The 23,162-nt window shown below is 43.1% G+C and overlaps 1 protein-coding gene across 2 annotated transcripts in view; it reads right to left on the bottom strand.

The window, feature by feature from the left end:
• Positions 1-15,900: 15,900 nt before the first annotated feature.
• Positions 15,901-23,162, bottom strand: part of LOC105481083 (KIAA1958 ortholog) — a 173,301-nt gene continuing 166,039 nt past the window's right edge. For both annotated transcript variants that reach the window (XM_011740375.2, XM_011740376.3), the window contains one exon: positions 15,901-22,656. In XM_011740375.2, coding sequence (XP_011738677.2) covers positions 21,850-22,656 — 807 coding nt within the window. In that variant the 3' untranslated portion in view covers positions 15,901-21,849. The remainder of the gene's footprint in view (positions 22,657-23,162) is intronic.

Raw genomic sequence — 23,162 nt, 5'->3', positions numbered from 1 at the left:
CTGGAGAGGAGAGAATGGGGACGGGAGCCTGAAAGGACCAATAAAAGCTAAATCAGAACAAGCATTGGAACTTGGTTTTCAAGATGAGAAGGTTTCCAGGAAAGAGAGCAACATTGAAAGCAAAGGAAACACCTGCACAGAGGCAGGAGGAAAGCAGGTTTGGGGGCATTGTGAGGAGACCAAAAGCCCGATTTGCCTGGAGCACAGAGAGACCTGTCTAGGCAGATAACTGGAAACGAGGCTAACCGGAGGCTAGGTTCATTCCACAGCATCTGGAATTCCAGGTTGCGCCAGAGACCTCCTTAGCTCAGTACACAGCTGGGAGACACTGAACATCTGTGGGCAAAGGCAGGTACAGAGATAAACCCATCCGGCCCTCATCAGCTCTTCGGAAAGAGGAACATGTGAGGCACTGAAAGAATATTACTCTTCGTGTCTGCAAATTCAGAGATAGGTGTGTTCTGTTTACATCTGCCTTTCAACTCCAGCCCCATCTGTCTTCGCAATCTCTTGCATTTAGTTGTTGGGTCCTTCCCCAAATTTCTCTTTGCTCACCTCCCTCTCCATCTACCTTTCTTTCCTCCAGTTTTCTTTTGTATCTCTACCTTCAAAAGCCTTTTAAGAAGGAAAAAGTGACCGGGTGTGGTGGCTCACACCTGTAATCCCAGCACTTTGGGAGGCTGAGGTGGGCGGATCACGAGGTCAGGAGATTGAGACCATTCTGGCTAACACAGTGAAACCCCATCTCTACTAAAAATACAAAAATTTAGCCAGGTGTGGTGGCACGCACCTGTAGTCCCAGCTACTCGAGAGGCCGAGGCAGGAGAATCGCTTGAACCTGGGAGGCGGAGATTGCAGTGAGCCGAGATCACGCCACTGCACTCTAGCCTGGGCAACAGAGGGAGACTCTGTCTCAAAAAAAAAAAAAAATGGAAAAAGCAAGGCGTCCTCACACGATATTAATTTTTTCCCAAGAGCTCAGTGAGGTAGCAAGATGGATATTCTTAGAACTCTATTCAGCATGACTTTTCCATTTCCTAACATTACTCAGCGTTCTTGGAACGCTGTCTCACTTGACTTCGTCAACACCACTCTCTCCTGGTTTTCCTCCTACCTTATTGGTTGTTCCTTCTCAGGGTCATTTGCTGGTTTCCCCTTCCAAGTGCAAAAGGCTGGAATAGCCTAGAGATTAGCCTTTTCATCTTTTCTCTATCCACAGTCATTCCCTGAGTAATCTTATCCAGTGGCACGGCTTTAGGTACCAACTATCCTTTGATTACTTTCAAACTTATACCACCAACCCTGATACCCCACTCGGTGGTGGGTAGTCTCCAAAGATGGCTGCCATCAATTCCTCCCATCCCTGTCAACATATGCCACTGTTCTCATCAAAAGGTGGAGTCTGTTTTCCTTCCCTCACATATGTGCTGGCCTTGTGACCTGTTTTGACGAATAGGATATGGCAGAAGAGATGCTATGTCAGTTTAGACCTAGCTTTAAGAGGCCTGACAGCTTCTGCTCTTGTCCTCTGTGGACAGCCAACCACTATGTAAAACATCTGACTCCCTGTGATCGCCATGTTGTGAGGAAGCCCAAGCTAACTATGTGGAGAGGTCACATGGAGCGCTGAGGTGCCAGAAATGTGAGTGAAGCCTTCTTGGACCTTTCTGCTCAGCCCAGCCACCAGCTGAATGCAGACAGATGAGTAACCCCAACTGATGCCACATAGAGCAGAACTGGCCAGCTGTATGCAGTCAACCCACAGAGTTGTAAGGAATAAGAAATTGTTGCTGTTTTAAACTTCTGAGTTTTAGGGAAGTTTATTGTGCAGCAAAAGATAACAGAAACACCCTTGATCTCCGGACTCTCGTACCTAATGTCAGCATGTATTGTCAGTATCTCCACGTGAAAATCCAATAGGGATCCAAACTTACATGTCTACATGTTCACTGGATTTTATCTTATCTTTTTGGTGCATTGGCTGGGAATCAAGACAATTGGTGTTTTTGTTTTGTTTTCTTTTGCTTTTTGAGACAGGGTCTCACACTGTCACTCATGCTAGAATGCAATGGTGCAATGATTGTGGCTCACTGAATCTTCAACCTCCTGAGCTCAGGTAATCCTCCCACCTTGGCCTCCCAAAGTTGGGATTATAGGTGTGAACCACCGTACCCAGCCTAAAATTGGGTTCTTGATATCTCACCCTCTCATGAGGGTGGGTGAGATATTACCCTCCCAGTGTACTATTCTGCCAGCATTCTCCATCTCAGTAGATGGCCATTTGCATGGGCATAAAGATAGGAGTCATTCTAGACTTTCCTTTCTTTCACATTCCTCTTTCAATTTTATCAGCTCTGGCCTCAACATATATCCAGAGTCCCATGAACTCTTACCACCTCCACCACTGTCATCTTGTTCCAAGCCACCATAATTATTTGGCTAGAATACTGCAACAGCCTTGTAAATAGTCTTCTACCTTCCATGTTTTTTCCCCTGCCCTCCATCCCATCATCCTACAGTTAACAACATTCAACACAGCCTCCAGAGTGATCTTTTAAAAATAAGTAAGGCACATGAAAGATGGTCAACATTGCTAATCATTAGGGAAAAGCAAATCAAAACCACAGTGAGGTTCTACTCCCCACTTACCAGGATGGCTACTATTTAAAAAAAAAAAAAAGAAAGAAAGAAAATAATAATTGTTGGTGAGGATGTGGAAAAACTGGAACCCTTGAGCACTGTTGGTAGGGATGTAAAATGGTACACCCTCTGTGGAAATAGTATGGTGGCTCCTCAAAAAATTAAACTTAGAATTATCATCATTTGATCCAGCAATTCCACTTCTGGGCATATATCCAGAAGAACTGAAAGCAGGGACTTGCACAGATATTTGTACACCCTTGTTCATAACAGCATTATTCACAATAGCCAAAAGGTAGAAGCAACCCAAATGTTCATCAACAGATGAATGATTAAACAAAACGTGGTATATCCATGCGATGGAATATTATTCACCCTTGAAAAGGAATGACATTCAGATACATGCAACAAGATGGATGAACCTGTAAGACATATGGGACAAATATTGTATGATTCTATATACATGAAGTACCTAGAGTAGTCAAATTCATAGAAAGTAAACAGTGGCCAGGCACTGGGGGAAGGGGAGAATGAGGAGTTACTGTTTAATGAGTGCAGGTTTTCAGTACAAGATGAAAAAGTTCTGGAGATGGATAGAAAGTAGTATCAGTCACATAGCAATGTGAATGCACTGAATGCCACTGAACTGTACATTTAAAAATGGTTAAGATGGTAAATTTATGTGTATTTTACCACAATAAAAATTAATAAAAACTCTAATGAGTGTCCATCTCACTAAGAGTAAAAACCAACATCTTTACAATGGATTACAAATATACAGAATATTATGAGATGAGTCTATTTGTTGGAACAAACAAAACAGGAAAAGTGAAGGTTTTTTCACCTTGAATTTTAATGTATACTTTCTCTGATCTTTTTATTTTATTTTAGTTTTTGAGACATGGTCTCACTCTGTCACCAGGCTGGAATGCAGTGGTGCAATCTCAGCTCACTGCAGCTTCAACCTCCTGGGTTCAAGTGATCCTCCCGCCTCATCCTCCTGAGTAGTTGAGACTACAGGCTGCCACACCTGGATAATTTTTTGTGGGTTTTTCTTTCTTTTTTTAATTTTTAGTAGAGACGAGGTCTCACTATGTTGCCCAGGCTGGTCTGGGATTCCTGGGCTCAAGTGATCCTCCCGGGCTCAAGTGATCCTCCTGTCTTGGCCTCCCAAAGTGCTGGGATTATAGGCATTAGCCACTGTGCCTGGCCTCCCCCTTGAATTTTTTGAGATGGAGTCTCACTCTGTTGCCCAGGCTGGAGTGCAGTGGCGCAATCTCAGCTCATTGCAACCTCTGCCTCCTGGGTTCAAGCGATTCTCTTGCCTCAGCCTCCTGAGTAGCTGGGACTACAGGCATGCGCCACCATGACTGGCTAATCTTTTTTTTCTTTTGCATTTTTAGTGGAGACGGGGTTTCACCATGTTGGCCAAGATGGTGATGAACTCCTGACCTTGTGATCCACCCGTCTGGGCTTCCCAAAGTGCTGGGATTACAAGTGTGAGCCATTGTGCTATGCCTGAATTTTTTTTTTTCTTTTTTAAGACAGAATCTCACTCTGTCACTCACGCTGGAGTGCAGTGGCACAACCTCAGCTCACTGCAACCTCCACCTCCCAGGTTTAAGTGATTCTCCTGCCTCAGCCTCCCAAATAGCTGGGATTACAGGTGGGATTACAGGCGTGCACCACCAGGTCAGGCTAATTTTTGTATTTTTAGTAGATATGGGGTTTTGCCATGTTGAGCAGGCTGGTTTTGAACTCCTGGCCTCAAGTGATCTGCCTGCCTCAGCCTCCCAAACTACTGGGATTACAGGTGTAAGCCACTGTGCCTGGCCTCCTCCTTGAATTTTAACACACAGGTTCCCTTTTTCTGTTAGTGTTATTTAGCTCTTCTGTGGAGAGGTTGCTGGTCTATTGAGAATGGCCAATGGCCGGCCGGGCGCGGTGGCTCACGCCTGTAATCCCAGCACTTTGGGAAGGTAAGGTGGGCGGATCACGAGGTCAGGAGATCGAGACCATCCTGGCTAACATGGTGAAACCCCGTCTCTACTAAAAATACAAAAAAAAAAAAAATTAGCTGGGCGTAGTGGCGGGCACCTGTAGTCCCGGCTACTCAGGAGGCTGAGGCAGGAGAATGGCGTGAACCCGGGAGGCGGAGCTTGCAGTGAGCTGAGATCGCGCCACTGCACTCCAGCCTGGGTGACAGAGTGAGACTCCATCTCGAAAAAGAAAAAAAAAAAGAATGGCCATATGACAATTGGGATTTGAGGCAAAACTCTATATGCCTCCATCCAGCTGGGGAACTAGCATGTCTGAAAGATGATGAATGTCAGTCTCCGGCCCAGAGCCATATCCTTATTTTATGCAGCTTTAGATAAACCAGCCTGGTCCATCAACAGAAAATGGTTTGACCTGAGCAGCTCAGCCCCTCCACTCTGCCAGAAGGTGATAATGTTTTCTTAGCCCCTGCTTCAGCTTTAGTGTCAGGCGAAAGGAACTTTGAAGAGAGTCTTCTGGATACCTCTGGGACCTCAGGGCCTTGCCCTTGTGGTTCCTTCTGCCTGGGATGGTCCTCTTTCTGGTATCCATGTCGCTTGCTCCCTCAACAGCCTCAAGTCTCAACTTAAATGGCATCTTTTCAATGATGCCTTCTTTGACCACTCTATTTAAAATTTCATCTCCCTTTCCCAGTACACTCTTGCTTAATTTTTCTCTGTGGCACTTAGACCCTTTAACATAGAATGTAATGGGCCAGGTGTGGTGGCTCATGCCTGTAATCCCAGCACTTCGGGAGGCCGAGGTGGGCGGATCACGAGGTCAGGAGATCGAGACCATCCTGGCCAACATGGTGAAATCCCGTCTCTACTAAAATACAAAAAATTAGCCAGGTGTGGTGGTGCACGCCTGTAGTCCCAGCTACTCGGGAGGCTGAGGCAGGGGAATTGCTTGAACCCGGGAGGCAGAGATTGCAGTGAGCTGATTGTGCCACTGCACTCCAGCCTGGCGACAGAGCAAGACTCCATCTCAAAAACAAACAAACAAACAAACAAAACCGACAACAACAAAACATAGAATGTAATTTATATTGTCTTCCTTCTCCATCTAGAATAAAAGTGCCATGCGTGCCGATGTTTTTGTGTTTTCTGATGCATTTCTCTATTGCTTAGAATAGTGCCTGGCACATCATAGCAAGTGTTCAAATATTCTAATGAATAAATGAAATCGGTCAGGCGTCCAAAGGGAAAACTGGCATCTTGGTCCTAAGCAATGGACTCTCTGGAGAGTGGACCCTCCTTCCAAGTGGACTTTCTCCCCACATGCACATAGACAAAAAACTATGCCTGTAATTGTAGGGGTCCTTGGACTACCTGAAGCCCAGCCATGAGTCCCAGGTTAAAATCTTTTGATCAAAAGGAGGTTAGCTGCTACCTTAGTAGATGCTTCTCCAATACAGTGTTTTGGAAATCTCAATGCCACAGACATTACCAAGGCTCTTGGAGGATCTGGAACCTTGCAATATTGTAGCAAATACAGTGAAGCTGTCAGCATAGTTCTGTTAAGAAAACATGGGTTGTGCCAGCCCCTTGGTCTTCATTGCTGAGCCTATTCATTCAAGTTCTCTGAGGGAAACATCCACCATTGAAAATACAGGCTCTGAGGCCGGGCGCAGTGGCTCACGCCTGTAATCCCAGCACTTTGGGAGGCTGAAGCGGGCGGATTACGAGGTCAGGAGATCGAGACCATCCTGGCTAACACGGTGAAACCCCGTCTCTACTAAAAATACAAAAAACTAGCCGGCCGAGGTGGCGGGCGCCTGTAGTCCCAGCTGCTCGGAACGCTGAGGTAGGACAATGGCGTGAACCCGGGAGGTGGAGCTTGCAGTGAGCCAAGATCGCACCACTGCACTCCAGCCTGGGTGACAGAGCGAGACTCCGTCTCAAAAAAAAAAAAAAGAAAGAAAGAAAGAAAAAGAAAATACAGGCGCTGAGCAGCCACTGGCTGAGACACAGACCTCTATGCTAGGAGGTGCTGACCTTTATTAGATAAATGACTTCTTTTCCTAATTTAGCCACTCCATGAGTCAAATGCTCACAGACGGAAAGCTACTCCATTTGAATACATGTGGCTCCTTGGGAATGGCAGATGCCTTGCAGGTGACCGTGGTTGGTTTGTAGCTTTGTTCAACATTGCTGTCCTCTGAGGCAGCAGAATGCAAGAGGCCTAGCTTGCCTCTCAGGAGGAGCTCTCATATATCGTGTGCCAGATGAGAACTGAAGAAGCAGCATGAATTTTACGAGAGCAGGGTGTGTTGGCAGAGGAGCAGGTGGGAGGGAAGGGCGGGAGAGAGGGAGGGCATGGCGTAAATGCAAGATCCGACAGTCCACGTGGCCAATGTGGAACTTTATCAGAAAAGTTTTGGCAAGCCAGGAAGGAAGAAATGATAGAATAAGACTTGTGTGTAGTGAGGCTTCTAGGAAGCAGTTGGGGAGGGACTGGTGGAGGCAAGAGGCAAGGAGGCCACTCAGGCAACTTCTGAATAATAATTGGGCAAAGTTGTGTGTGCTGACCAAGTTGGTGGCAGTGAGGAGAATGAGAAGGGAAGATATTCAAAGGCAAGTAGAATGACTAGATAATGGAAACTGATTTTGGAGGAAGGAGAAGAGGAAAGAGGGAGGTCCTAGTATGACCTGTCAGGTTTCTGGCTTGGGCAACAAGGTAGGTACAGGTGCCATTTCCTTAGGAAGGAAAGACAGGGTGGGGCATGGGGTTGAGGAGCCTGTTTCAACTGGGATTCCACTGCAGAAGCCAGCCGGAAAGCCCCAAGGCTTCAGTCTGGAATGAATGAACGTCTCTCCCTGCACCTGGAATGGTACTAGTTATGCACCTCAGTTCTTGAAGAACTGAGAAAATAGGGCCTCGAGTCGTTTTCTGTGTTCTGTGGTTCAGCTGAAGAAGCCCAGTTGATAAAGGTTTAGAAAATCTAGGTCTACAATGCAACAGACTAGAGAACCCCAAAATAAGGCCACACACCTACAACCATCTGATCTTTGACAAACTTGATAAAAACAAGCAATGGAGAAAGGACTCTCTACTTAATAAATGGTGCTGGGAGAACTGGCTAGCCATATGCAGAAAATTGAAACTGGACCCCTTCCTTACACCATATACAAAAATTAACTCAAGATGGAATAAAGACTTAAATGTAAAACCCAAAACTATAAAAATCCTAGAAGAAAATCTAGGCAATATCATTCAAGACATAGACATGGACAAAGATTTCTTGACAAAAATGCCAAAAGCAATTGCAACAAAAGCACATATTGACAAATGGTATCTAATTAGACTAAAGAGTTTCTGCACAGCAAAAGACACTGTCATCGGAATGAACAGACAACCTATGGAATGGGAGAAAATTTTTGCCATCTATCCATCTGACAAAGGTCTAATATCCAGAATCTACAAGGAACTTAAACAAATTTACAAGAAAAAACCAACCCCATTAAAAAGTAGGCAAAGGACATGAACAGACACTTCTTAAAAGAAGACATACAAGCAGCCAATAACCATATGAAAAAAAGCTCAGCCTCACTGATCATTAGAGAAATGCAAATCAAAGCCACAATGAGATACCATCTCACACCAGTCAGGATGGCTATTATTAAAAAGTCAAATAACAGATGCTGGCGAGGTTGTGGAGAAAAAGGAATGCTTTTATACTGTTGGTGGGAGTGTAAACTAGTTCAACCATTGTGGAAGACAGTGTGGCGATTCCTCAAAGACCTAGAGGCAGAAACCATTTGGCCCAGCAATCCCATTACGGGGTATATACCCAAAGGAATACAAATTATTCTATTATAAAGATACACGCATGCGTATGTCCACTGCAGCGCTATTCACAATAGCAAGGATATGGAATCATCCTAAACGCCCATCAATGATAGACCAGATAAAGAAAATGTGGTATCTATACCCATGGAATACTATGCAGTCATAAAAAGGAACAAGATCATGTTCTTTGCAGGGACATGGATGGAGCTGGAAGCCGTTATCCTCAGCAAACTAACGCAGGACCAGAAAACCAAATACGGTATGCACTCACTTATAAGTAGGAGCTGAATGATGACAACACATGGACACATGGTGGGCACAACACGCTCTGGGGCCTGTCAGGGGTGGGGTGGAGGGAGGGAGAGCATCAGGAAGAACAGCTAATGGATGCTGGGCTTAATACATAGATGATGGGATGATCTGTGCAGCAAACCACCATGGCACACATTTACCTATGTAACACACCTGCACATCCTGCACACATACCCCTGAACTTAAAAGTTGAAGGAAAAAAAAAAATCTAGGTCTGCTTATGCTACGACCATGGAAGTAGACGAAACCATCCTGAGAAAGTGTATAAAATTGAATCCATATAAATGAGAGTGTCAAAGGATGAGGAGCCAGAGAAAGAATCCGGAGACGCTGCAGAAAAACCTGGAGACAGTGATACTTAAGATCGCATGGAAACCAAGAAGATCATTTCAGGGGGAGGGGGAGCTATTTCCCAAAGTGCCACTGGTGATGCTAAGAAGTCACTCTTAGGGGTACATATGGGCAAACACTTTTAATAGCTATGTATAGTTATTGCAAGTAATATAGCATTTATATAGTAATATAAATAATAATAACCATAGCTAATAGTTACTTTTTGTTCTTTCTTTCCTTTTCTTCTCTCTCTCTTCTTTTTTTGGCAGGGTCTCATGCTGTTCCCCAGGCTGGAGTGAATTGGTATAATCTCAGTTCACTGCAGCCTCAACTTCCCCAGCTCAAGCGATCCTCCCACCTCAGCCTCTCAAGTAGCTAGGACTACACATGTATGCCACCAGACCTGGCTAATTTTTAATTTTCTGTGGAGATGGGGTCTCACAATGTTGCTGAGGCTGGTCTCAAATTCCTGGGCTCAAGTGATCCTCCTACCTCAGCCTCCCAAAGTGTTGGGATTACAAGCATGAGTCACCTCATCCAGCCTAGTTACTATTTTTTCTAGACAGTTACTCTGTACCAGGTATTGTTTTGAGTGCTTTGCATGTATTAATATTCTCATTCTTTACTTTAATATAAATTCAAGTAAAAATGAATCAATTTAAAGAAAATATCAAATAAATAATAGGACAAGTGGACTCAGTTATTACAAACATTGTGAAGGTACTACATAAATGACTGACCCCTGGGCAACAGTGCCCCGGCTGGATAGTTTACACTGAGAAGTAATGAGAGAGCAAGAGGCATCCGGCCAGGCGCAGTGGCTCACGCCTGTAATCCCAGCACTTTGGGAGGCCGAGGCAGGTGGATCACCTGAGGTCACGAATTCGAGACCAGCCTGGCCAACAAGGTGAAACCCTGTCTCTACTAAAAATACAAAACATTAGCTGGGCGTGGTGGCGGGTACCTGTAATCGCAGCTACCTGGGAGGCTGAGGCAGGAGAATCGCTTGAACCTGGAAGGCGGAAGCTGCAGTGAGCTGAGATTGCACCATTGCACTCCCGCCTGGGCAACAAGAACGAAACTCCATCTTAAAAAAAAAAGAAAAGAAAAAAGAAAGAGGAATCCATGGTACTGACCAATACCTAGTAGTCTGCACATGTACTGAGAATACAGAACAAAAGGAAACATCTGAAACGTAGTTTTCCCTGCCTAGTGGGGAGGTCAAATCACATCCTCTCAATTCTGGGCCATTATCCAAGGACATACAACAAAGCACAAATATATATTAACTAGTAACTGTCAAAAATGTATTTGTTATTGGTGGCCTTTAGATTCTTTAATAACGTCCAAAAAGATTCACTGCATTCTTTGAATCTGGCCAAACTCTTCAACGTGATTGCCATAGTTAAGTATATTAGAAACGTGCTAAATTACTTCCTTGATTGCATTTTGAACATTTCAGCAGCTGAGTACACTGTAAATGCCCCGGCAGGAATTTTTATTTCTCATCCTTATTTCTTTGGGATCCCCTGAGAAATACAGGAATGTTGTTTATTGCTGAAATACATCTTGTTTAATGTCTTTCATGTCTGTCCCTGGTGTCTAACCAGAAAAGATGGTGATGAAAAACTCTCCTAGGCGGAGGAAGGAATAAAACAGGGAAACTGAAAGGAAGAGAAGGAAAAGGAAATGTATTGAGGAGGGATGGGAAGATGGGGACACACATCTTCTAAAATACGCCAGGACATATTGGTCACAAGGCCTCTTCAGGCCCGGGGAGGCAAGGTCGTGACACATCAATGAGGGTGGTGGACGCCAGGCACCCAAGGGCCCTGAGGCATCTACCCCATGCCTCACTAGCGCTGCCCAGGAATGTCTGTCCCAGAGGCGGAGGCGAAGGCCACGTGCCATTCCAGCCCCTTGGACCTCCTGGCTCAGTTTGCCATCTTCACAGCATGACTGGATCCCATTTCAGTCCGGGCGTCATAACTACAGTTCTCTCAGGCCTGATCTGCTTACTGTCTGCATTCAAGGGAGAGAACAAAAGGTGTTCCAGGCTCCACCTTGTGGTAGGTACAAATGAGGCCAAGTTCAAAGCAAGGGCCTCAACTCCACCAGCTCTTATCATCACTGGCACCACCCAGCGTGTTCACCTGGAAAATCGACCTGCAATCTGCTCTTGCCAGCATCATCTTCTCAGGCCTCTCCTTTTAGCTAGAAGATTCTGTGGTTCTATGAGATCGATGAGGAGGCTTGTGGAATCTCTAGTGTTTCCTCTTATATGTTCCTCAACGGAAAATTTTAAACATACAGGAAAGAACAGGGAAGAGGGTAATGAACCCTCACATACTCATCACAGATAATTTAACAATTATCTGCTCAAGGCCAATTTGCACTTCATCTATGCCTCCATGTACTCTACGCCTCTAAATTATTTTGAAGGAAATGCTTAAATAATTTAGAATATACCTCAAAAAATAAACTCTCTTTAAAAACATTGAGTACAATAATTTTTAAAAGTGGATTTCTTACTTTCAGAAACCAAGGTGGGCAGATCACTTGAGGTCAGGAGTTCGAGACCAGCCTGGCCAACATGGTGAAATCCTGTCTCTACTCAAAATACAAAAATTAGCCAGACTTGGTAGCAGGTGCCTGTAGTCGCAGCGACTCGAGAGGCTGAGGCAGGAGAACTGCTTGAATTTGGGAGGCGGAGGTTGCAGGGAGCCGAGATAGCGCCACTGCACTCCAGCCTGGGCGACAGACAGAGACTCCATCAAAAAATATATACATATATATTTTTCAGAAACTTGTTTCTTAGAAATTATTTTTTAACTGCTCTCTCTATACAGAACAGTACATTTCTACATTAAAAGTTTTGAGAATTAAATGTAGTCTCCAAAAGCCATAATCATTTAAAGAGCAGAAAAATATTAATTAGCAGCATGTACACAATGGTCAATATACATTCACCGTGATACTGTCCCACACGGGAACTCAGGCCTGCCCAGTGAGGCAAATCTAAGTCAGAAAACCAGAGGCAACTCTGCTGGAACAACTATTCCACCCAGAGGATTGACTCAGAGGCACAGAATATGGCTGTGGAATTCTCGTAATGTCCTACCATCGCAAACTACAAAGACAAACATTACCTCCAGGAACGTGACACTAAAACACTATTCAGAAACCAGACATGCTGCTGATTAAGTTAAAATAACTAAGTTTAGAAAACAGAAAGTATACATGAAATTTTTTTATTGTTCAAAAATCTGGGTTGAACAGTCAAGCTGCATATACATAAGTGAACCCAAAACAACAACAACAACAACAACAACTTTTAAAATATAACCCAGACCCTTACAAATTGTTAACAGACTACTGGACTATCAACTAGAGGGCTGGACTGGATGAACAAAAAAAAAATTCCTTCCAACGCTGACGCTCTAAGACAGAAAACAGGAGTGACACCCGCTTTCCCACTCACGTGCCCCCGCATGCACAGTGATGTATGCACAGGTGCGCCCATCTGTGGGAAGAAAGAAAAAGCTGGAGACGGTACAATAACATCATTCACATTACTGACCACTTCCTACATCGTTCAGAATGATGTTTCCAGTGTTAAGAAATTATGGATATCCTCTACATTAAAACAAAATTACAGAACAGTGAAAACATTAGGACAGTTTTGTTGCTATTATTTGGAAAATACAGCCCCATAGAAAATATTAGATTTTTAAATAAAAACATTGCGCTTATCTAAATAGTTCAATTGAACAGACTTTTGTCAGTTACAGCTAAGCAAGCGGGCCCTGGGACAGGTTATACTTGGAATCTACCCAGAAGAGATTCTCTCCATCTCTTTGGGAAGACGTTTTGCTCTGTTTCAGAATGAAAAACTAAGGAAATGAAAATCAATCAATGCCTATTCTATTGCTAAATTTAAAGCAAACATGCTGGTGTCGTTGAAAATTTAGTTTAGAGTTTAAATTGGCAAAAACTTGGGGCACAGATAAAACTGTTCTATTGCCAGGGAGAAACTGAGCATCGGAGCTGACGATACTCTACACTCCTGTGTGTTTCCAAGGCCTTCTAGTGCAAGCAAATGAAAACAAAACAAAACAAAACAATCCAGCTTTAGTTCTAACACTGACATTGTAGACTCCAGAAGTAATTCGGATTTTTAAAACTGCATTCATTCCCTTAATATCTGAATTTAAACAGCGTTCCATAGAACTTCAAGTACAGCTAAGGAAAGCACCTCACTGCCCCAGGCCATCTTTCTGCTGTTGAAATTGAACTTTTCTTGCATTTGTATTCTAAAACAAGTTTTTGGTTTTTTTTTCTTGATTGCTTTTTGAAACACAGACGTCTATTGTGCAATTTTCTGATTTTCTACCTGTTTTTAGTTCTGCGTTTGAGCATGGAAAAGCACGTGGGCTTCAGTCTACAAGCTCTAGTCTAGGCTACTCAACCCCCAACGGTGGGGACTCTTGGCTTTTCTCACTTGAAAGCAATGGACTCTTTCAGGATACAGTGTTTTAAATGGTGGTGGGGGAAAATTGAGAGCAATTTATATTTTATTTGTAAAAGACATACTTGAATTTTCTATTTATACCAGAATTATCATGCATTATTTCAGTAATAAAAATGAAGAAACATGATGCTGTGGTATGGCATTTATTACATCTTCTTGTATTAATTTAGCCATTCATATGAGGACTTTGGGTGCTTTTAGATATGTAGCTTCTAGCCATATTTTCTATTTAAAAGCATACATACCCTTCCTCTAGTGGATAATGTCCTGGTATTTAACAGCCCAGAGCCCACTGAAATTATGATACTAAGCAAACACTGTTTTATTTAAATCAAGCCTTATAGGTTGCTGTACAATTTATTATCTTCGTAAGACTATTACATAGCTCGTATATTTCCTGGATGGTTATCATAACTAAAAAATTCTGTATCTTAACATATAAAATATGTATAAAATTCCAAAGTCACAACTTTTCCCCTCACAATTCTCTATTGTTTCCTGGCATTTGGTGCTATAGAGCAGAAGTCTGAAGCCAGATGCTCTTTGGTTTTCTTATAGGCAATGTGTTACTTTTGTTTTTTTTTTGAGACAGAGTCTTGCTTTGTTGCCCAGGCTGGAGTGCAATGGCACGATCTTGGCTCACTGCAACCTCTGCCTCCTGGGTTCAAGCGATTCTCCTGCCTCAGCCTCCCAAGTAGCTGGAATTACAGGCGTGTGCCACCACACCCAACTAATTTTTGTATTTTTAGTAGAGACGGGGTTGGCCACGTTTAGTAGAGACAGGGTTTACCATGTTGGCCAGGCTGGTCTCAAACTCCTGACCTCAGATGATCTGCCTGCCTCGGCCTCCCAAAGCACTTGGATTATAGGCATGAGTCACTGTGCCTGGCCCGCTGACTTTTTTATATGCCTCATTTTACTTTTTTCTCTACACTCATCCTTAAATGTGGTCCTTTCTTCCCAGACCCTGTTCATGTAATGTTTGTTGAATCCCTTTTTCAGTTAAATCCCAGGTCAATGCTAAGGTGATGAACATATTTCCAAGTCCAATTTCTAGTTTGCCACTTTTCTATTGAAGCAGCATCCTTTTCCTTCCTATTGCCTGGTTTTGTGGATCTCTGAACCAACATCATACATAAAAAACCATAATATTCACATGTTCTGCTACTCGGTATTTATTGTTTCTACCTTCACCTAAAGGGCTTTATTCTCGGGATGCCAGCATGGGTCTAATAGTCAGTCCTTCTCTGCTTTCTGCTCATGATTTAGCTCTAAGATTTATGTGGGACAGAATGAAGAGGAAATGGATTGGGGAGAAAGAAGAGAGAGTGGATATGAACTTCTCTTCCCAGTGTAACAGTGGTTAAGAGCATCGGCGAGTATTTCTCCGGCTCAGGAGCTCTGACTTCGAGTAAGGTGACAGACATGACTGGGGAAGAGGACAACTACTAAATAGTTTTCATGTTTTTAATTTCACAGGGCCTGTTTCATGAAGTAAGCCAGGAATTGAGCTACTTGGAAACTTTTGCCCCAAGCCACCTCCACATGCCTCATAAATTACGTCAATTCCTTCTAGATTCTAGAATTGAGATTTGGCCTTCCTCTGGGTTTTTCCGGGAAGGTACGAGAAGCTCACTAGGGTCTTCTGCGAGCCGGATGTCATTCTGCCAGATGCAGTTCTGTTTATTTTTGAAAATGGAAATCTTCCCAGCTATGATATGAAGGAGAGAGTTCTGGACTAGTTCTCTAGTCCTGAATCGATTACTTATTGTTTGGCTGATCTTGGATGGCCCCTTTAATATCTCTGGACTTAAATTTCCTTATTGATAAAAATGGGGAAATTTGACTAGATGATCTCAGAGTTTCATATAACCTATTGCTTTATAAGTCTCAAAAGAGAAAATAAATATGCCCTGATAAAGGAAAAAAGAACACAAAACAAGTGAGTAAATAAGTATATTTTTCCACTTTGGGAGGTCAAGGCGGGTGGATCACTGAGGTCAGGAGTTTGAGACCAGCCTGGCCAACATGGTGAAACCCCATCTCCACCAAAAACACAAAAATTAGCCGAGTGTGGTGGCGCACGCTTGTAATCCCAGCTACTTGGGAGGCTGAGGGGAGAGGATGGCTTGAACCCAGGAGGCAGAGATTGCAGTGAGCCGAGATTGCATCACTGCACTCCAGCCTGGGCAACAGAGTGAGACTCTGTCTCAAAAAAGAAAAAAAAAAAAAATATATATATATATACACATTTTTCTATGACAGTGCTGTAGCCTACAGATTATAAAAATCCTCTGACCAAAATTAAATAGCAAAAGTAAAAAACCTGAGCATGTAATTGTGGCGTAAGTTGGCAACTCCTTTACTTTTTAAGCAGGGACGCCGATGTTGAAACAGGCGCAGCTTGTAAACTAAGTTTTATTAGAATAAATACACATGACCATCTTCCCTTTAAGGTAGATGACAGGTAATACAAATTACTTATTGGATAAAGACCGAAGGTTCTCAGTAGGCAGAAAACGCTGGGGAACCGCCAGGCTTTCCAGGAACGGTTCAATTCCCAAGTGACCAATCATTTAGTAAGAGAGTACATGGAGGGGTGACACAGTATGGCTTGAGATGAAATAGTTGCCAAACAAACCAAAACTGTGTTTAATTTTCTTTTAAGTTAATGGACTTCTATGGCCTTCAGGAGGCAGTTTTGTCTCATGGACTGAGCACTAGATTTGGAGGCAGAAAACCTGCATTCTCCAACTTACAAACTTAAATTCTCCAACTTATCGGTGAGATTTTGGGAAGTTTAACTCCTCTGAGCCTAGATTCTCAGTAAGTAATACGGAAATAATTAGACATACCTTGTAGAGCGGTTGTAAAAATTACATGAGAATATATGGCAGCTGCGAAAAAGCATGTAACACAGTGTTAGTCAAATCTGAGCCTTCTAGAAATTTTTATTTGAACAAATCAGTAGATGTAACAATAACCACAGTTAAATGCAAATTAATCAAATCAGTTATATTGACCACCAAGTATCTAGGAGCCCATTCTCACCTCAATGTGGGGAGGGAGAGTTATCTAATTGCTATGAATAGTAATGGAACTAAAATATATCTACATATTATCCAGTGATGTTTTGGGTCTTATTACATATTTCCTGAAATAATTAACTTCCATATGAGTTGTATTAGCTAAATAATAAAGGGCTTTCATTGAGCACAACAATCAGATTCTGGTCAACCACTGAACATGGGGAACTTCTGTAGATTTTTTGGACTGTAATGAACTAGAAATATTCAAAATCATAATAATAATGGGTAAGCTTTGTCTGAAGCATGGGCAGCCTTCCTCAAAGAAGTCTTGGGAAATTCTGTTATGTCAGAATACACATGTCAGATGGAGGAACTTCCAGAGATGTTCATTTAGTTATCATATCCCATGGCCTCCTCTTCTCTTAGAAGGGGAGGGCAGTGGTAGGTCACCACGAATCCCTCCCTCCTCCTGTTTTAATAAGGGTGATTCATTTATATGGGAAAATGCAACAAAGATTTTTACTTAGGAACACTGCCTACACGATGGAACGTTTTTCTTTTAACACAGAGCATTAAAAATTCACTCCAAAAACAAAAGCATTCAAAAATATATACAAGTTTGAAACTTTTAATGCATACTTCTGTTCAGAGCTGTTATCAGCTTTTAACTATGTATGGGCCTTATCTTAGACTACACTGGAGATCGTGTAGAGAAAATGAGGTCACTCTTCTCTGAGGTCTTCACTGTTTGTGTTCATTGATGCCTAACGGTAACCAGTTACTACCTCAAAAGTTTTTAGCAATCTACATCTCATAAAAGCAACAAAGTGATGGATGTTTGATAAGGACAATATTTAAGCATTCTGTTACTTTATTTTAGTAGTAACGGTGTGGACTGTGTTAGCTTAAACTGAGAAAAATGATCAATATTCTGCTGCTTCGAGATAGCAAAATAATTTTAGAAGTTGTGGAACTTGAAAGTTAAAGAAAAGTCTTATTCCTAAAGAAGGCATCCCAATATGGTGAGAAGCACTAAATTAGGAGATTAACTATCTTCAGGAATTGGGAATTCCTTCAGGAATTAGGAATTTTGCGTCCTAGCTCTGCCACTTCCTAATTATATGACCTCGAGGAATTGTAGAAGTGCAACACGGTTCACCGTGGAGATCCATCCCACTGATGGCACTTTATAGCTAAGGAAATTGATATCGGCATTTGCCCAAGTGAGGAGTGAAGCAGCTCCGAGTCTAGTTATCTTTCAAGTACAGCAAGATGCTTCCTTTTCTACAAGAGTATTACTTTGTCCAGATTCTCCTAATGACTATGTCTATGAAAATGCTGAGTGTGGCATATAATGCTTGATGCTTTTAATAAGCTTGAATTAAAATAAAAATCAAAGTAACGAAATTTCACATTTCTTCAAACACCACTTATCAGCCAGGGCAAATTAATGTAGCATAAAATCCAAGGAAAGCTGGAAAATGCCACATGACCACGAAGACCCATCTTTCACAGCTTTGGTTAGGTACTTCCATAAAATTCCTGTTTGCAAACACACTAAACAATGGAAAAACCTTCTCATAAAGCCCCATAAGGCTTTTCTGTTCTTCCTTCACTTGTTTTTGCTTATATCTGAGGTATCAGAGCTTGGTTGTGTTGGAGGTAGAATTCATGGGTGAAATGTGTTAACTTGACCAGATTATCAGGTTTGGTTTCTTTTTCAAGTTTAACAGTTTAAGGGAGACAGAATCTCCATAATGGAAGAAATAAGTGGTATAATGCAAATTAGTTACATAATATTAGTTATTACCAAAAGCTATAACTAAGCTGGCCAACATTTATTGCGTGCTTATGATGTGCCTGGTACTGCCCTAAACTCTTTATATTCAATTGAATCATAACCTTTAAGGCGACATCCTAGCTTCTGTGCCAGAGTAAGCTTCCAACATGGAGTCTGCTTAGATTCGGCGGGCAGGGGGCGGTAGCCAGAAAGTAGGGCTCACTTTAGAGCAGATATGAAAGGTGCTGTGGACAACAGTTCACCTGAAGGACACTCTACGGATCCTCTCATAACACCTGCAGTACCACCAGCCCTGACACACAGCCCAGGGGCAACCTGTGCTTAAGTAAACTTGTGAATTCTTGATACGTATTTCTACTTGGGAGCACAAAAAACCCAAAGGTAAGTGGAGAAAATGCTCTTTACCGCCCCACTTCTTTCTCTGGGGATTCTCCTTTCTCTTGCATCAGGTCAAGAGCAGAAAATCCTGGAGTCCCCAGAAGGTAAGGTTTAGAGCTGACTGGAAGCCAGAACAACTGCCTTAGAACACCAACGAGGACTCCTACTCCGGCCCCCTTAAGACCTCGGAGGATGGATTTGGCCAAACACATGGACAGGCGCTTCACCATTTTATTTTTTATTTTTTTGAGATGGAGTCTAGCTTTGTTGCCTAGGCTGGAGAGCAGTGGCGTGGTCTCGGCTTGCTGCAACCTCTACCTCCCAGGTTCAAGCGTTTCTCCTGCCTCAGCCTCTCAAGTAGCTGGCATTACAGGTACCTGCCACCACACCAGGCTAATTTTTGTATTTTTAGTAGAGACGGGGTTTCACCAGGTTGGTCAGGCTGATCTTTAACTCCTGACCTCAAGTGATCCGCCCACCTTGGCCTCCCAAAGTGCTGGGATTACAGGCGTGAGCCACTGCACCAGGCCGCTTTGCCATTTTAGCAGGCTTACCAGGCTTAACCACATATTGTGTGTGTTTGTGTGTGTGTGTGTCTGTGTATACATTTATGTATACATGTGTATACACAGATTCACACACACACATATACATAAATGCATAATAAAGTACCTAGTACAACGGGTAGCACATGCTAGCACTTGATGACTGTTTAGTTCCTCACTCTTGTTCCCCAAGGTGGAATGTCATAAACAGCTTTTAGGCTGCTCAGACACTGCTTTTATTCCATCAGATGCCACTGAAGATTTGCCCTCCTGATTTTTTATTATAAAAATTCACTTCAGAACCCAGGGATTTTATGGAACATCAACTAGGTGATAGGCAACACATTTGAGGGAGAGATGATTATTGAGCTGATGAAAAGCCACTACCAACAGAAAGATTACAACCTCTGCAGTCGTTATTGCTACCTTTGAAAAGGTCAAAATCTGAAAAGATCCCAGTGATTCCTAATGGCAATTTCTTTTTGACTCTATTCAAATAAAAATGGAGGTTTTATTTAATTAGGCTACAGGCTTTTCCCAATAGTTCACATAGCTTGTATTTCAGTTTAAGTGCAGAACCAACAAAACAAAATATCCTTTGGGTGTTTAGCAAACTAAAAGAAATTGTACCTAATGTTTTGTGTATTTCTTTTAAATCAAAACCCTAAGATCACTACAGGAAACCACACCAGAACATTATGTGATATCAAGTCATACACTGATGATTAAATATTACCTGTTATTTATATACAGATGGAGAAATACCAAAATTAATCTCTTTTCAGGAAATGTCAACTAGTAAACAAACTTATAAATGCACAGTGACTAAAAAGGGAATAACATTAAATCTTAAGGCAGCATTGGTTGAGTCTTCTCTGGTAAAGGAAGTATTACATATCTCAATGACTAGCATATGATTTTTTAAGAAACCAATTAATTAAAATAAATACTAAAATAATGTTTTTAAAAAGAAAGAGGACTGATTTTAAGACTTCTACAAAATGAATTTGTATTAGAATTTTAATTTGGGATTAGAAAGCATATTAGGAGCATAATGGAATAAAGTTACAGGAGACTTTTCTCAAATACAAAGTCAAGGTCCCTAGAAATTATTGTTACTATTACTGTGCACTCTTTGGGCTCCTTTTTCAGTTGTGGTTGCACTCAGAGTAGTTATTAGAAAATTCTGCTGATTTTTAAATAATGTGGTCAGGTTGCATTTGACCTGAGTGAAATGGTTTCAAACTGCATTAGCTACCATGCTGCGCTCATTTTATAACTACATCCTTAATGCTGGGTTTGCTTACCTGCTGGGGTGCCTAAATCATCGTGTCCCAAGCATTGGTGCCAGCCTAAAATGATGACATCTAATTGTGGCTGAAAAGTTATACATTGACAAAAATATTCCAAAGCTCTTTAATAAAGAAATTTTGGGGATCTGTGTTTTTTGCAGCTTGTTTGGTTAGCTTTTCTTGGCTAAGACTAAAAATTACCTTTACTTGTTTTATAGATCCAGTGCTATATGCTGACAGAATAATGGGATGACACAAAGAACAGACAGAAACCTCAAAAAATGTTCCAAACGAGCTCTCACATGGTGCTGAGAAATAAAACATAGGCACTTCTGCGTCAGGAGGTTTTCACATTTTGATCACAGATTGGCTTCTCCAAGCCATTTTCCTTCACTACTAGAAATTCCCTCACGGTACAAACTGTCTAGTTCACTAGAAGCCTTGTTCTCACAGACACCCTTCTGGTGCGTGAATCTTTTGTCATAAAATTTTCTCATTGGCAGCTGAGATGGGGTTCCTCCCGCTGCTGGGAGCCGTGGGAGCAGCCCGAGTCCCTGTCAGATGACCGAATGTCGCTTGAGGATCTTCCCTGACACAAGGCTTCCTGCCCTCCAGAACCACGTTATCCACCAACAAAAAAAACAAAGGCGTGTCAAGCGCAATCTGTCTGCTGGAAACAGGGAACGTGTCTGCCTCTCTCCAGTTCCTCCTTGTGAGTGTAATTCAACAAAGTGTACAGTCTTCCTAACATTCTAAAGCTACTGCGCTACTGGGAGTTTTTAAATGACTACTTAACAGTTTCCTTTTTTTTTTTTTTTTTTTTTTTTTTTAGAAAACCTGTGCTAGAAAGGCACTAGAGAAAATGAATTTCCTCACTCTTGCATGTAGCAATTATACATTGTGTTAGATTCTAAAAGCTAACAAAGTTGACACACATTTGGATAAACCATTCGAATGATTTAGACTCATCTAGTTTCATTTTAAAAAGCAAACCCCAAGACAAAGGGAGAGCGGGCCACACCAGGGGGAGAGCTGCCAGACCGGAGGTCACACCCAGTCAGCCCCTGCCTCCGCGGAGCTCCAGCTGCTCCAGCCCTGGCCGCCCCAGGGAGCGCCCACTGAGCAGGTGACAGGGCAGTGGCTGGGCCCCAGGGAGGGCTCACTGGCAGCAGCTGTGGGAGCCAAGCCTCCGGGAGACCTGAGTGAACGAGACAAAGGTGAAGTTCTCACAGTTTTCCAGCTTGACCTTCTTGGCTAAGTTTGGGACAACTCCCCGAAGAGAGCGCAGCCCCATTCTCTGCTCCTCGTACCACACGCTGCCCATGTCTGTGGCCTCCTTCCTGGCAGTCAGGTAGAAGGGGGATTTGGCCTCCATTTGGGTGGGCGGCCGGTGGATGTACATGTACTTGTAGAGGAGGCAGTAAGGGCACTGTTTGTGTCCCCGGGAATGCTCATGGTAGATTTTCCCGTGACACACTCTGGTGGAGCCGCTCCGACTCTCCCGCTTGACGCTGTCTGTCCGGGCAAAGTACGGCTGGTTTTGGGGGTCTTTGAGCAGCTCGATGTCACCGTACATCAGATCTGCATGCTCCTGCAGCGTCCGCATGTTCAGGTACTGGCTGTTGTACTTGACCACAGTGGACAGGAGAGTGATAGGGCTGTCATCCCCCAGACACCCTGCCTGCCACATCTCCTCCTCGTCAGAGAGGGAGAAGTAGACGATGTTGCGAGAACGCGCGCCCGACATGCCTGCCTTACTCAGCACCCACAGCTTCTCCTTGAGTTTCTTGGTGGAGGAGCTGAAGGTGCTGCTGGTGATGGAAAAGCCGACACCTGCATTCTTCAGGATGCGGTCCAGGCCTCGGCGAATAGCATGGAGTGAGGTGGCCAGGAAGTCTGAGCCGTCGCTCTTCTTAACGGTGACATAAAAGTTCTCAAGCAGCTCGTTCAACTTCACTGCAGGGATCTCAAATGAGACAAACATGGAGGTTACACACTTGACACTCACACAGCCAGACCCCTCCTTCCTTCTAATCCTCACCAGGGGCTGTGTTGAGGACATTTTGTGACCCCTTAGCAGGACTTAATGGAAAGAACAGTGAATTTCAAGCTAGAAGATCTAGGTTCCATACTTGGCTCCACCTGATCTCTTTAAACCTCAGTTTTTTTTTTTTTTTTTTTTTTTTTGAGAGGGAGTCTTGCTCTGTTGCCCAGGCTGGAGTGCAGTGGCACAATCTCGGCTCACTGCAAGCTCCGCCTCCCAGGTTCACGCCATTCTCCTGCCTCAGCCTCCCGACTAGCTGGGACTACAGGCGCCCGCCACCATGCCTGGCTAATTTTTTTGTATTTTTAGTAGAGACGGGGTTTCACTGTGTTAGCCAGGATGGTCTCGATCTCCTGACCTCGTGACCCGCCCGCCTCGGCCTCCCAAAGTGCTGTGATTACAGGCGTGAGCCACCGTGCCCGGCCTAA

The sequence above is a fragment of the Macaca nemestrina genome, chromosome 14, assembly GCF_043159975.1.
Source record: "Macaca nemestrina isolate mMacNem1 chromosome 14, mMacNem.hap1, whole genome shotgun sequence".
Taxonomy (NCBI): Eukaryota; Metazoa; Chordata; class Mammalia; order Primates; family Cercopithecidae; genus Macaca; species Macaca nemestrina.
The sequence above is the reverse complement of the archived record's forward strand: the minus strand, read 5'-3'. Positions and strand labels throughout refer to the sequence as shown.